This window comes from Micropterus salmoides, unplaced genomic scaffold (assembly GCF_014851395.1).
Source record: "Micropterus salmoides isolate LMB-PRFRI ecotype aquatic unplaced genomic scaffold, ASM1485139v1 Ms_hic_scaffold_14, whole genome shotgun sequence".
Classification (NCBI taxonomy): Eukaryota; Metazoa; Chordata; class Actinopteri; order Centrarchiformes; family Centrarchidae; genus Micropterus; species Micropterus salmoides.
The window spans coordinates 18,401,405-18,413,613 of NW_024040485.1; the positions used below are offsets into that span (position 1 = coordinate 18,401,405).

A 12,209-nucleotide genomic window follows, 5' to 3' on the forward strand; every position below is an offset into this window, starting at 1 on the left:
TGCTCACCATCTTAGTTAAGCATGTTAGCGTGCTAACATTTGCTAATGAGCACTAAACACAAAGTACAGCTGAAGCTAATGAGAATGTCATGAGTTTTTCCAGGTATTTCATATGTCAAGTACTAGATGAAAAGGTTAAATAAAAATGAAAATGTAATAGCACTCTGTTCAATAGACATCAACTCTGTGTCAAATCTGTGGTGGTGGCAGAGGAAAAGTCAGGTCATAAAAGTCATTGTCTTAGAACCATGGGTGTTTGTACAAAATGTTGTACCAATCCATATTATAGTTGTTGAGACATTTCAGGCTGGACCAAAGTGTTGGCTCCACTGACAGACCAACATTACCATTCACAAAATCATGCCACTAGCATGGCGTTAAACAGTAAAAACCTGCTAAATGTTTGACAGATTGCAGGTAAACTTCACCAACTCACAAACAACACCAGCCAATGAAGTTCGGTGTTCAAGATACTCGCACAAAACCTTTACCCTGGTTGTTTCAACATATAGAATACTTATCCATAAATAGTATGGATACCATATTTCCAATGTGAATGTGGTCCAGCTTACAGTATGTATTATTCTGACTGTTGCTCCATTTTGTCACTTTTCCATAACTCCTTCAGGGCCGTTGTTCCAGGGAGAACTGCAAGTACCTGCACCCTCCTCCCCACCTAAAGACCCAGCTTGAGATCAATGGCAGGAACAACCTGATCCAGCAGAAGAACATGGCCATGCTGGCCCAGCAGATGCAGCTCGCCAATGCTATGATGCCTGGCACCCAGCTACCACCTATGGTGAGGGGACACACACGTATGAACATACCACAGCTACTCCACATGGTGAGACTACATGCAAGTAAAAGCTTACACATATACAACTCCTTCTCCTTCTGCGTGGTTCTTTCAGTCTTTTGATTTGTCTTTCTATCAGTCCCTCTCTTTCTCCTGGTTTGTGTGTACATTTTTTCCACAGTCATTTCATTCCTCCACTTTTATTTTGCTCTCTTCCAGCCCATGTTCTCAATGACGCCAGGTCTGGCCACCAACGCCAGTGCAGCAGCTGCAGCTGCGGCCTTTAATCCCTACCTGAGCCCTGTGTCACCAGGCCTGATGCCACAAGAGATCATGCCCAGCACCCCCGTCCTCATGGCCTCCAGCCACACTGTCAGCCAAGTCCCCAACTCTGCGGCTGCTGCAGCCCAGAAACTGCTGAGAACGGATAGACTTGAGGTAACAGTAGTAGTAGAACCTCGTTTTCTCAAACTTGGGGTGAGGATGCACTATGTGGCATAAAATCATCCCACTCCAAAGAGTTCCAGGAAAACTCAAATTAATGATGTGTTTCTTAGTGGAGTTGAGTCGCCCATGACAATGAGTCTTAAGTGGTTTAACGAGTATAACAATAATGGCACCCTTTATTGGACTTGCATAAAGTATATAATAATAACAACAATAGCTGTAATATTCCAGTTTATGAGGTTGAGTGCATTCCAAGAGTTGCTGTGTAATTAGGAGATATTTACTTTTTTGATGAACCCACTCTCACTTAATCTGTCTCGTCTAGTTTCTAGTACAGTTCGGGCTTTCGTGCAGTGTGCTTCACAAAATGCCATTAGACAAGCACCAGTGTTTAGCCTGAACTTGTTGAATATTTATTTGAGTGGGAAGAGCAGTAACGATTCCCATAATAATAATAATAATAATCTCCAGTACAGCAAACACCAGTACAGCAAAGGAATATGTTCTGTAACCCCTGCTCAAAGCATAACATTTGTTGTAGCAGCATTGTATTCCCATGGCTATCGAGGCTACTGTCAGCAGAGAAATGTCTTCCTCCTCTGCCCTGGCTGATGATGTGATTGTTACAGTATTGAGTCTAGAAAGAAGCGTTTTCTTTCTGATTCTGTCCAGCAAAAGTCCACCAAAATTAATCGTTGTTGTTGCTGCACTGGAAATATCTAAAATAGCTCAATATCCCCTTTCCTTGTAGCATCTTTTTTTTGTCCATAAACAAAATAATCAGACAGTAGACTCAGAAATGCAAGGTACATCATCAAAAAGCAATTTAGTGTTTTTGGAAGAGTTATAAAAAATTTAAAAAGTTAAGTACAACTGTTAACTTTATTGTCTGAGGAAAACACATTTATCTGAGTTCAACCACGCACTGCTAACACACACAGGGCAAGAAAAGTAGCGTAGATACCAGATATGTAATACCCATACCTCAAATTTAGGAGAAGGTGCTGCCCTCTGGTGTCTCACATACAGACTTTTCAGAATGTTCAGACTCACGCACCAACAAACACATTTCTTTATAATGAAAAACTCATAAGACTCTGTTGAAGCAAATGCTTCAACATAGTCTGAACCTTCCTCAGTGTACCATTTATTCAGGAACTCCATATCTAACAGTAATAGTTAAACAGGAAGTACACTGCGTAGGAAGGCCTTTTTTACCCAGCAAGAGGAATACAGTCTTGCCAAGCATTTTAATCAATTTATTGGACTGCAGGTCTCATACATTTTTTAAGTTTAATGTGCGTTTGTAACTATACATCCTCTATAATGACAAAGTAAAGGCTTGGTGAATCATACTGGATATATTCTACATGAAGACACAAATACACAAAACAGTGGATATGTTCTATACTGAACTTGTTGTGCATGTCTTTTCATTATTTCTCTCCTCTCATGTTGTTTCCAGGTGTGTAGGGAATATCAGAGGGGCAACTGCTCTCGGGGGGAGAACGACTGTCGCTTCGCCCACCCCGCAGACAGCACCATGATCGACACCAATGACAACACCGTCACCGTGTGCATGGACTACATCAAGGGCCGGTGCTCCCGAGAAAAGTGCAAGTACTTCCACCCGCCGGCCCATCTGCAGGCCAAAATTAAGGCTGCCCAGCACCAGGTGAACCAGGCCACAGCCGCCGCGGCCATGGTGAGCAGTCTGTACAAGCGTGGTCACTCTCATTCACACCCACACAGCAGGCTTAGGAGCAACTTTGAGGAAGTTCTTACATTTCAGGGCTATAAATTCAATGTCTCACCCTCCTGGTTGGTATTACGTAGCTTTTTAAGTTCAGCTTTCTGCCAGGTCAAAATTTAAAGGTCTGCAAGTTGGTTTGGGTAAAATCTGCTTTAAATGGGATGACATGAAGAAGGATCAGACAATGGTACATTGCTCTCAATGAGTGCATTTAGCTTTTTGTCTTCCTAATCTGAAAAAAACCCAAAACCTTACTGTCTTCCTTGTTCCTTGTTCATGTCATCTCAGACCACAAGCTGAGAGTCAGTTCCTCTGTTTCTGTCTCTCTCTCTGTTGGCCTGGTCTTATTTGTGACACCATTGTTTCTGTGCTTCCTTTCTATTACTTCTCTTCCTCTTGACATTATTAAAAAATTATTCATTGTGCATTCAGCCCTGTCTCACAGTGACAGCACCTGTGAATAATAGTACAGCCACAGATCAGTCTGTTGATCACGGTGTTTTCTACATGCTCTTATCGACGTAGCGTGGCAGAGAGCTTGGGGTGAATCATTGTAATGTGACACCGACTATGATGTGCACAGTCAAACAGAAACCTGTGAATTGTGCTTTTATGTAATTTTCTGTCCAATAAGATTACCGAGACCCACTCAAAGTAATGATTGAATAATATTCTCATCGCTATATTCATCCATCTTTGTGTGACAATAACTAATGTAGATTGGTAGTTACCATTGATTATTGATGATCATTTAACTGTTGAGCAGTAGAGCTAGTGTCCACACTGTGCATGCCTTAGTCCTGTTATCCCCTTGTATATTGCATTCCAATGATTTGTTTTTTTATTTGTTTTTGTTTTTTCTCACCTATACCCAAACTGCACTGCTGCCCCCATGATGCACCTCTGCTTGCTGGTTTATGTTAATGCGCTTGAACCCCATTGGCCCATTGCCATCATGTGCTCGCTGCCTGCTAATTAAGACTCAGTCGGCTGTCAAATCACTGAAGCGACCCCTCGACGCAACCTTTGACCTGGTACTATGACCTTTCACCTTTTAGCTTGGCATGTGGCTTTGTTGTAGAGCAGTGTTTTAACCAAAGATACCTAGCTATTTTTGTTGTCGTTGTCTAAGTGCAATGTCTGTTTTTTCTTCTTGTTGATCTGTCATTATTGCCTGTGATAAAATGATTGTGGCTTCTTTGGGGTTTATGTTGCATCCAGCACCAAACCAAACTAATTCAAATGTGGAATTTGTAACAAGGAGCCACAATCAATTCATCACCTATAGTCTATTTAACAAAAGTCAGCAAGGGCTAGGGAAATAGAGCTTCTATAAGGGTGGCATGGCTTCAGTCTTACGTCCAAGTCAGTGTTCAGTGTTGTGGAGCAGCTCAATCAAATGTGTGCATGTGTCTGTGTTAGTAGTGCATGTCAGATGGATACGGGTGGGGCTAAGAGGAACAGCCTTTAAAACCATATAGCTCTGATCCCACCATAACAAATGATTACAGTTCAAATGATAGTTCACTCCATCATCAAATCAGAGATATTCAGACCTCAAAGATGGCCTCATGTCAAACTAAAACCCACATACAGAGTGTTTTGTGGTGTAAATATTGACACCTGGGAAAAATGCTTTTTAATATCTGACTCGTGTCCCTTGGCGTGAGACCATTTTTGACATTTGTCTGAGAGTGAACCATCACTTAAACATGGCTTACACAGTTTATCATGGAGCTAGCAGTGCAGCCTCCCTTTCTCTGTGCTTCCTACCTGTTCAACCTCGTGTTAGCAGCCTTATTGTTTTTATAGTTAATGCTTGCTTATGTTGCATTTAGTCAGCCCTAGGAGTACAAACTTAATAATCCAAGTAAGCTTCCTGATGAAATAATGAATATATGAATGCTTGTTAGCCAGTAGCTCCAGTAGGCACCATGCTCCTGCTTGTGTAGTACTTGTGTCAGATTGCTGCTTGCTTGCTACTGATGATATGATGATATTGTTGTTGTTGTTGTTGTATACACAAGGATGTTTCTGATGCTGTCTATATAATGTTTTCTAACATATGTACCTTTTTTTGTTTTCTTTTTGCCTCTTTCCAACACACCCTCTCTCTCTCTGTCCACGCACATTTCTCTCTCTCTTTCTACCTCTGTTTTTTGTTTTCTTTTTCACTGACCTCCTTCCATCTGGCTGGGCAGGGCATCGCCCCTAATGTCATGGCTCCCCTGCCCAAGCGGGCAGCCCTGGAGAAAGCCAACGGGGCCTCTGCCATGTTTAACACCAGCATGCTCCAGTACCAACAGGCCCTGGCCAGCATGCAGTTTCAGCAGCAGGCTGCTTTCCTCCCATCAGGTATGGCTCCCAAAGAAACCACCACGTCAGTGCTCTGACCACGCAGAGGATGCCTGGATCAGTCTAACCTGGCTCCTGCAATGCTGGGGTTGGGAAAAGTGGTAGATTGCAGTACAGAGCAGTTTGGTTGCGGTCAACATTTTTTTGGTCATATGATAGAGGGAACTTCCAAAGACAATCAAACATAAAAGCTCTAGATTTCATTCTAGGCTAGTGAAGGTTGAACATTTGTCAGAGTGCAGTTGAGAGGCTAAAAATTTGTGCTTTATGCTTTGTATGGCATTGCATGGCCACTGGGTGTTAAGAATGGGTTAGTCTTTCTGCCTACTAATTGCCTTAATATAAAGCCACATCGCTACCTGCTCCTACTAGTACATGCAGGGTGAATGAGGAAGACCTGGATGTTTGTAAGAGAGAGGACAGAACTTGTTCACCAGTTTATTAAAGTGTCCACGGTGTGATCACTCAAGATGATGAGATACCATTGCTGGGGCTTTGGCTTGGGCTGGGATGAACAGGGCCGATGGGTTGGTTAATGGTATCTTCCGCCTCAGTTTGGCAATAAGCAGCAGGCTTCAGAGTGTGGCTTCTGCTGTTCTTCTCACTTCTGTCTAGAATGTGTAAATAATGTTTAATTCTTGATAGTTACAATCATAACCGCGCTATTGCTCTTGTTGTATTACACATTCAGATGCATTGCACTTCAGACAAAAGTTTAGATTCACACTCAGATTTGATTAACAGATTGCCTTATGATGAGTTCATCATTTCGCCTTTTCCAATCACTGATGACTGTGTCCAATAGATATTAACCTTTTTTTCCCACCTTATCTCTCCCCTCACTCTAACGAACCTTGTGATGGGCTGTTTTGATTTCTCTTCCCTGTCCAATCCACTTCCTGTTGCACTGCATGATGGGCAGGCTCAATATTGTGCATGACACCTGCAGCCAGCGTTGGTAGGTTCCAGCTTTCCTTCTTCAGTTATCTGTAAACTCCTGTCTGTGACTCACACGTCATCAAAATCAAACCATCTACGTAAATTTACTGTAGTTACAGTAACTCTGTGATTTTTACATGAGATTTTGCTGACCTGAGGGCCACTGTTGTGGTTGCGTGAAGATACTTTTTGTGATTTGAAGCATAAGCAGTAGCACACACAAGGGGAGACAAATATTGTGATAGTAAAATGTTTATTACCTGTTTGACAGCAGTTATTGTTCATAATATAAATTTAAATGACCTTTATTTTGTTAATTTCACTGTGTACACCTATTGTATTTGCTTGACCGCTCTCGATCTAAACGTGGCTTTTGGCTGGTCTAACCTGACACCTCTTGAAACCATTTTAAAAACATTAAAAAACTGAGGGAGTTCAATTATAACGCCCCCCCTTTTCTCCTCTGCCTTAATGACTCTATTCTTAAGACTTATGTGGCGACAGTTTTGCTGTGTTATTTCTTTGTAGCTATTTAACTCTCATGTATCATTATTAGTTCTCATCTAGTGTTTACCAAGAAAGTGCGACATTGATCATGTCGTTGTTACTAATAATACAGACAAATGTGGAAGCAAGTCGCTGCCACAGCACTGTGTCACATCAAGTTTTCAAATCACAAGACCTCTTATTGGTGTTGGCAGAGGGACGAAAGGGAACCAGTTAAATCGAATCCCTCCCTGACTCCCTCTGTCTTCTTCGCTCATTTGCCTGGTGTGTATGTGGCTACACTGCTCCTCTGTGTATTTTTGCTTACATGATTTTCCCTCCAACAAAGTTCCCATGATGCACGGTGGTAATCCAGCCACTGTGTCTGCAGCCACCACATCTGCCACAAGCGTTCCCTTCGCAACTGCCTCCACCAATCAGGTTTGCACCTTTACCGCCTTAGTCTCTCTCTCTCTGTCTCTCACTCTCTCTCTCTCCATCACCTCTGTCTTTCAATGCACCTGGACGATGTGGGGTGCTTGTATCCTACAGCAAGGGGTGGGTTGGGTAAAAGGCGGTACTCCCTCTTGTTGGCCTACACAAGAGTCCAACATGTGTACGCATATCATACTGTGACAAGTTTTAATACATTTATATCCATTTCAACTATAATCACAATATTCATTTCTTAGATTAACTATCTGTCTTTCTTGAACAGCATACTGTATTGTATATAATGTTTGTCCTCATTGTAACCTCGATTTTTGTCCTTTCCCATTTTGAGGACTCTTCCTTATCAAAGTTGACTACCAACGAATACATGCAATTGGTATGTATGAGGTAGTGTTTTTTCACCACATTTTTGAGAGCCATTCGCACCGCTTGTGCAACAGTTCGCTATCTGTGCCCTTTGGGGCTTTGCTTTTTTTTCTTTTTATTCACTGCTGCTTCAAGCACGTAAAGCAAAGTTTTACAATGTTCCTCGTGTTTAAAAGCTGGACATACTCATTATTAAAGTCAGAAAAGCTCTAAAACTACTCTGCAAGATTTCCAACATTTTGATTTCAGTTCTGTTGAAGGCATTATGTAAGCAGTTAGCTACATTGCAAGTGTAGTCTTATGAAAGTGTAGGTTAACGCATCATGTTACAAGTGTTAATCCAGGACTAGTTTTGCATTTTATCGATGTGTGCAGGTCAACAACATGGAGGACTTAGGTTTGCATGGGGGAGCCACCTCACTGACAGCCCCCCATTTCTCCCTTCCCTTCCCTTCCATCCTCTTGCCCTCCCTGCTGTGCAGAACTGTCTGTTGTAGCCAAATAGCTTTTTTTTTTTTATATTGTCATCTTCGTCCTTTTCCAGTAATTAACTCATCTTAATGTGAGAGGGTGTGGTTAAAACTGGTTAAAATGTGTTTATCTGTGTTTGTTTGTCGCCCAACGTCCCCTTTTGAGTGTTTTTGATTTGGGATGCTGATCTCTGTCTGTTTTTTACCCCCAGATTCCAATAATATCTGCAGATCATCTGAGTAGTCACAAGTACTTGACTCAAATGTAGTTCCTCTCAAGAACAGTGAGTTCCTATTTCAATCCTCACATACTTTCTATTCATTACAAAGTTTGTTTGTGTTGTGTCGAATAATTTTAGCTCTGGTTTGAGATTTACTTGATTTTGTGCGCACAAAGAGAACAACGTGTGTCTCTTTCAGTAGCAAAATTTACAGACTATTAATGCATTTTTTATAGTGAAATCCATCATGTCTTGCAGATCAAATGAATGTGTGCTGGCACCGTCCAAGCCAAAAGAGTTCAGCCTTTATGTACATAACCTTCAGAATGTCAAGAAATGGGACAAGGAGGGTCTACCATCTCTTAGCCGGTCCACAACGCTGGTCTCATCACACATTAAGGGTGCAACACATGATCTGTGCCATCTTCCCACAATGTCAAGAAAAAATTTGTTGTCAAATGCAATGTCCAGCAGAAAGAAGAGGATTTCTTGGTGCCGGGGTCAGTGCGTCTCTCCCTCTGTGGGAATCGTTCACAGTATTCTGTGTCTGACTAAATCATAGCACTCAATCTTTTCCAACTATATTATCATTACTGCACGCACCGAAGGTCAAGAGCGTGATTGCATAAAGCAACATCCAGTCTGGTACGTTAGTAGACCAAGATTTTTCTTTCCTTTTTTATTTGTTCTGCTTTATTATTTTTTATTAATAGCCATATTTCATAGTTTACGAGTAAAATGCAAACATGCACCTTAAATTTGAATTGAAATCTGAAAGGCACAATGATTCTAACAGGAATTTTATCCGCCAAAAGAATTACGCATGTACAGTATTGTGTTTTTACGGCTACTAGTGAAACTAGATGTTGAAATGATGGTCTTGGACATATGAATGTTCTGGGTAAACCAACATACCTGTGTACCTTGAAAGCACAGCCAGGCTAGCTTTTCTCACCTTGTCATGTGCCATCAAGGCCATACAGCTAAGTGTTATCTCAGCAGTGTTATTTGTTTACCGAAGGTAAAAGTTTTGTATGGCTCTTTTTGTATTGTTTAGTTTTCAGAATCTCCTTTACAAGTGTTTTTTTAAACTTTTGTTTTCTCTAATTAATCAGTTTTAGAAGTGGTGTTCTCGCCATTTTTTTAATTTTATTTTGTTGTTTTTTCTTCTAAAATCAAAAATTGAGGGTTTTTCTAAAGTTTGTCATACCTATTTTCATAGACTTGTGTTGTTATTGTTGGTTGGGATTAAGTTGTTGCTCAAGTCCATTGACTCCAAAGCCTGGTGAAGTTGAGGGTCTAACTTCAATTGACATTGTGTTACTTTGTTCTCCCGCCTTTAAAGAGGAGTGACTCTAAAACTGTGTCTCCAAGAAGCACTGTTCAGCCATGTGTTGATGGGAATTTAAAACAACAGACCTGAAGGTCTATAGGTCATTTAAACCGCATGTGCACTTGAATGATTGTTTGTCTGGTCACCCTGTTTTAATTTCACAACCCATAAACTTGAACTTGAACTTTTGGGGAAATTCAGCATCTTTATGTGTTTGTGTTTCCAAGCAAAACATGAAGGTTCTCATTAATTTGTAGATCTGACAACAGAAACCAAAGCACAGTTTGTCTCTCATATTCACAAAGGGTTACAGAGGCATCTCTCCAGAGGCTTAAACAATTAAGGAAATATGTTTTTCATCTTTTGATTCATCTCTTAGTTTTATGATCACTTCCCTTTTCTGTTTTCACAGAGATGTGTAGTGTGTCTTTACCGATTGTATTGTACCTAACAAAGCCTTAGATTACAATTAATGGGTCTCAGCCCAATCAAATGTACTTTCAATCACCATGCAGGTAAAGAACACCAATGATGTTTTATAGTTATCTCACGTGCCGCTTATGATCTTTTTTTGTTCTGTCTATGTAGAAGTAACAATTACTCTCTTAAATTTCATTGAACTTATGTGTTATGTACTACTTAAGGATTTGAATCTATTTGAGATATGTAGTTGTAGATTTTTCTTTTTTGCCTTACTATATATTACTTGACAACATTGATATAGCCGTTGTAGATTTTGAGGTAGAATGACATTCATAACTTTTTTCAACCATATAAATGATAATGTGTTGAGTCAGTTTTAAATATTCACTTCATTCATATAGCTGGATGTCTTTTTCAGTTGATGTTACATTCTCAGTTAATTTTGTTGATGAAAGACGTTTTTGATACAGGGAATGAGATCAATTAATTTGCTGCCACTGCAGCATCTCTGAGTAGACAAAAAACTAATGTTTTAACCAACTTAAATTTTCCTTGTAACATGTCAAGATCATATTGAAAACATATTGTATTGAAAAATATAGTGTCCATGTTTTAGAGTAAAAAATATTTTCTAAAAAAAAAAGAAGAAAAAAAGATATGTACTTTTGTTTGAATATTTCTTAAGTTTGCCCTGAATGTCAGGCCAAAACGAGCAGTGAGATTGACGGGTGTTTGGATGTGAGATTAGGAGTGAGAAAGCAAAGACTTTTCCAGACTGGAGAAGTCAGAAATGCTGCAGATGATGAGTTCTAACCTAAGGGACGAAGGTTGACTTTTTGCACTTCTGTATATAGTCAAATGAACAGAGAAAAAAAAATGTGTATCATATTGAGATATTATTTTGAATAAAAAAAGATCTATAATTATAAGGAATTTTGCTAGATTAATTTAAATTCTTAAATTAGAAGACCAGCTAAAACAATTGCTTGCAAAGAAGGGCACTAGTTTCTTGGCCAATGCATTCAGAGAAAGCTATGCGCTTTTTGTGTTATTTTATCAGTGGCTAGTATTGCCAGGGAATGTTTTAGGGGAACAGATATCCCCATGTCATGCTAACTCCACCCCTCCTGTAGGATGGCATATCCGATGATGTCCATATATCATTTGTTGGATTTGGTCATGCAGTATTGCTGCTCCCATGGTACAGTTGATACATACAACTATCAAAATTTGTATTCTATTATAGTTTGATTTGACTGCATGTAAAAGTACAAACATACAAACTGCGTAGATATGTAAAGAAAGATAACACATTCAGATTACAGAATATACAATAATATGTTTGTTTGTTTTTTCAAATTATACATACAGTAGATAAAATCCACAGTGGGGAGAAATAATACTTCAAAAACAAGTCATCTTACTCTTGTGTGATAAAATATTTTCCAAGCAAACATGTTATTTAAAGATAAAATATTAGCACTCATCCACCCCAGATACTTTCTCATAGCCATATACTTACAGTGGACACTGACTCACAGGAAGTTGTTCCTGCTATCAAGCTGTGCACTCAGCAGGTGAAGGCTCACCACACCAAATGCGTATTTGGCAAATTAGTCTTTGAAATGAATGTAACAGTCACCGGTCAACATGCTTCTGACTCAAGGCTGATGTATAGTCGCTACAGAACCAAAGCTCCATTTTCTCGAAGCCAGATGTTCGGTCTCCTGGCTAGAACCAAGGTTTCTCTTCCCTGCTGAGGGCATATGTACGCTTTGACTGCTTTCTACTTGTAAGTGCAACCACCAATTATGTATTTGCTAACAGTTGCCACAATAATTGTACTATATTGTCTTCAGATTTGTTTATGCACATTTTATTGTTGCCATAATTGACTCTTGCTGTATGGATGAAAAAAATCTGAATAAAACAAATATTTGATTTGCTCATGCAACACTTGTGGTCACCGCCTCTGTGTGTGCTGAATGTGTGACTCAGCTTAACACATAGGACATTTCAGTGTTAAAGTCCAGATATTCAGAGCAGTGTATTTGAAATTCAACTTAATATTTATTAACATAAACATTCTGCTGCTGAAAAACGTACCTACTAACTGTTATACCTTGCAGGTTAACATGTAAGTGCTTATTTCCCGTTAAGTTTAGGC

The 12,209-nt window shown here is 39.9% G+C and overlaps 1 protein-coding gene across 22 annotated transcripts in view; it reads left to right on the forward strand.

The window, feature by feature from the left end:
- Window positions 1–11,996, forward strand: part of LOC119902170 (muscleblind-like protein 1) — a 41,016-nt gene extending 29,020 nt beyond the window's left edge. For 5 of the 22 annotated variants that reach the window (XM_038718155.1, XM_038718156.1, XM_038718177.1 and 2 more), the window contains 10 exons: window positions 629–844; window positions 1,016–1,234; window positions 2,709–2,948; window positions 3,977–4,030; window positions 5,198–5,351; window positions 6,274–6,309; window positions 7,126–7,217; window positions 7,561–7,605; window positions 8,278–8,349; window positions 8,545–11,996. In XM_038718155.1, coding sequence (XP_038574083.1) covers window positions 629–844; window positions 1,016–1,234; window positions 2,709–2,948; window positions 3,977–4,030; window positions 5,198–5,351; window positions 6,274–6,309; window positions 7,126–7,217; window positions 7,561–7,605; window positions 8,278–8,334 — 1,113 coding nt within the window. In that variant the 3' untranslated portion in view covers window positions 8,335–8,349; window positions 8,545–11,996. The remainder of the gene's footprint in view (window positions 1–628; window positions 845–1,015; window positions 1,235–2,708; window positions 2,949–3,976; window positions 4,031–5,197; window positions 5,352–6,273; window positions 6,310–7,125; window positions 7,218–7,560; window positions 7,606–8,277; window positions 8,350–8,544) is intronic. The other 17 variants (XM_038718158.1, XM_038718161.1, XM_038718160.1 and 14 more) reach the window with 17 other exon arrangements.
- Window positions 11,997–12,209: the final 213 nt, after the last annotated feature.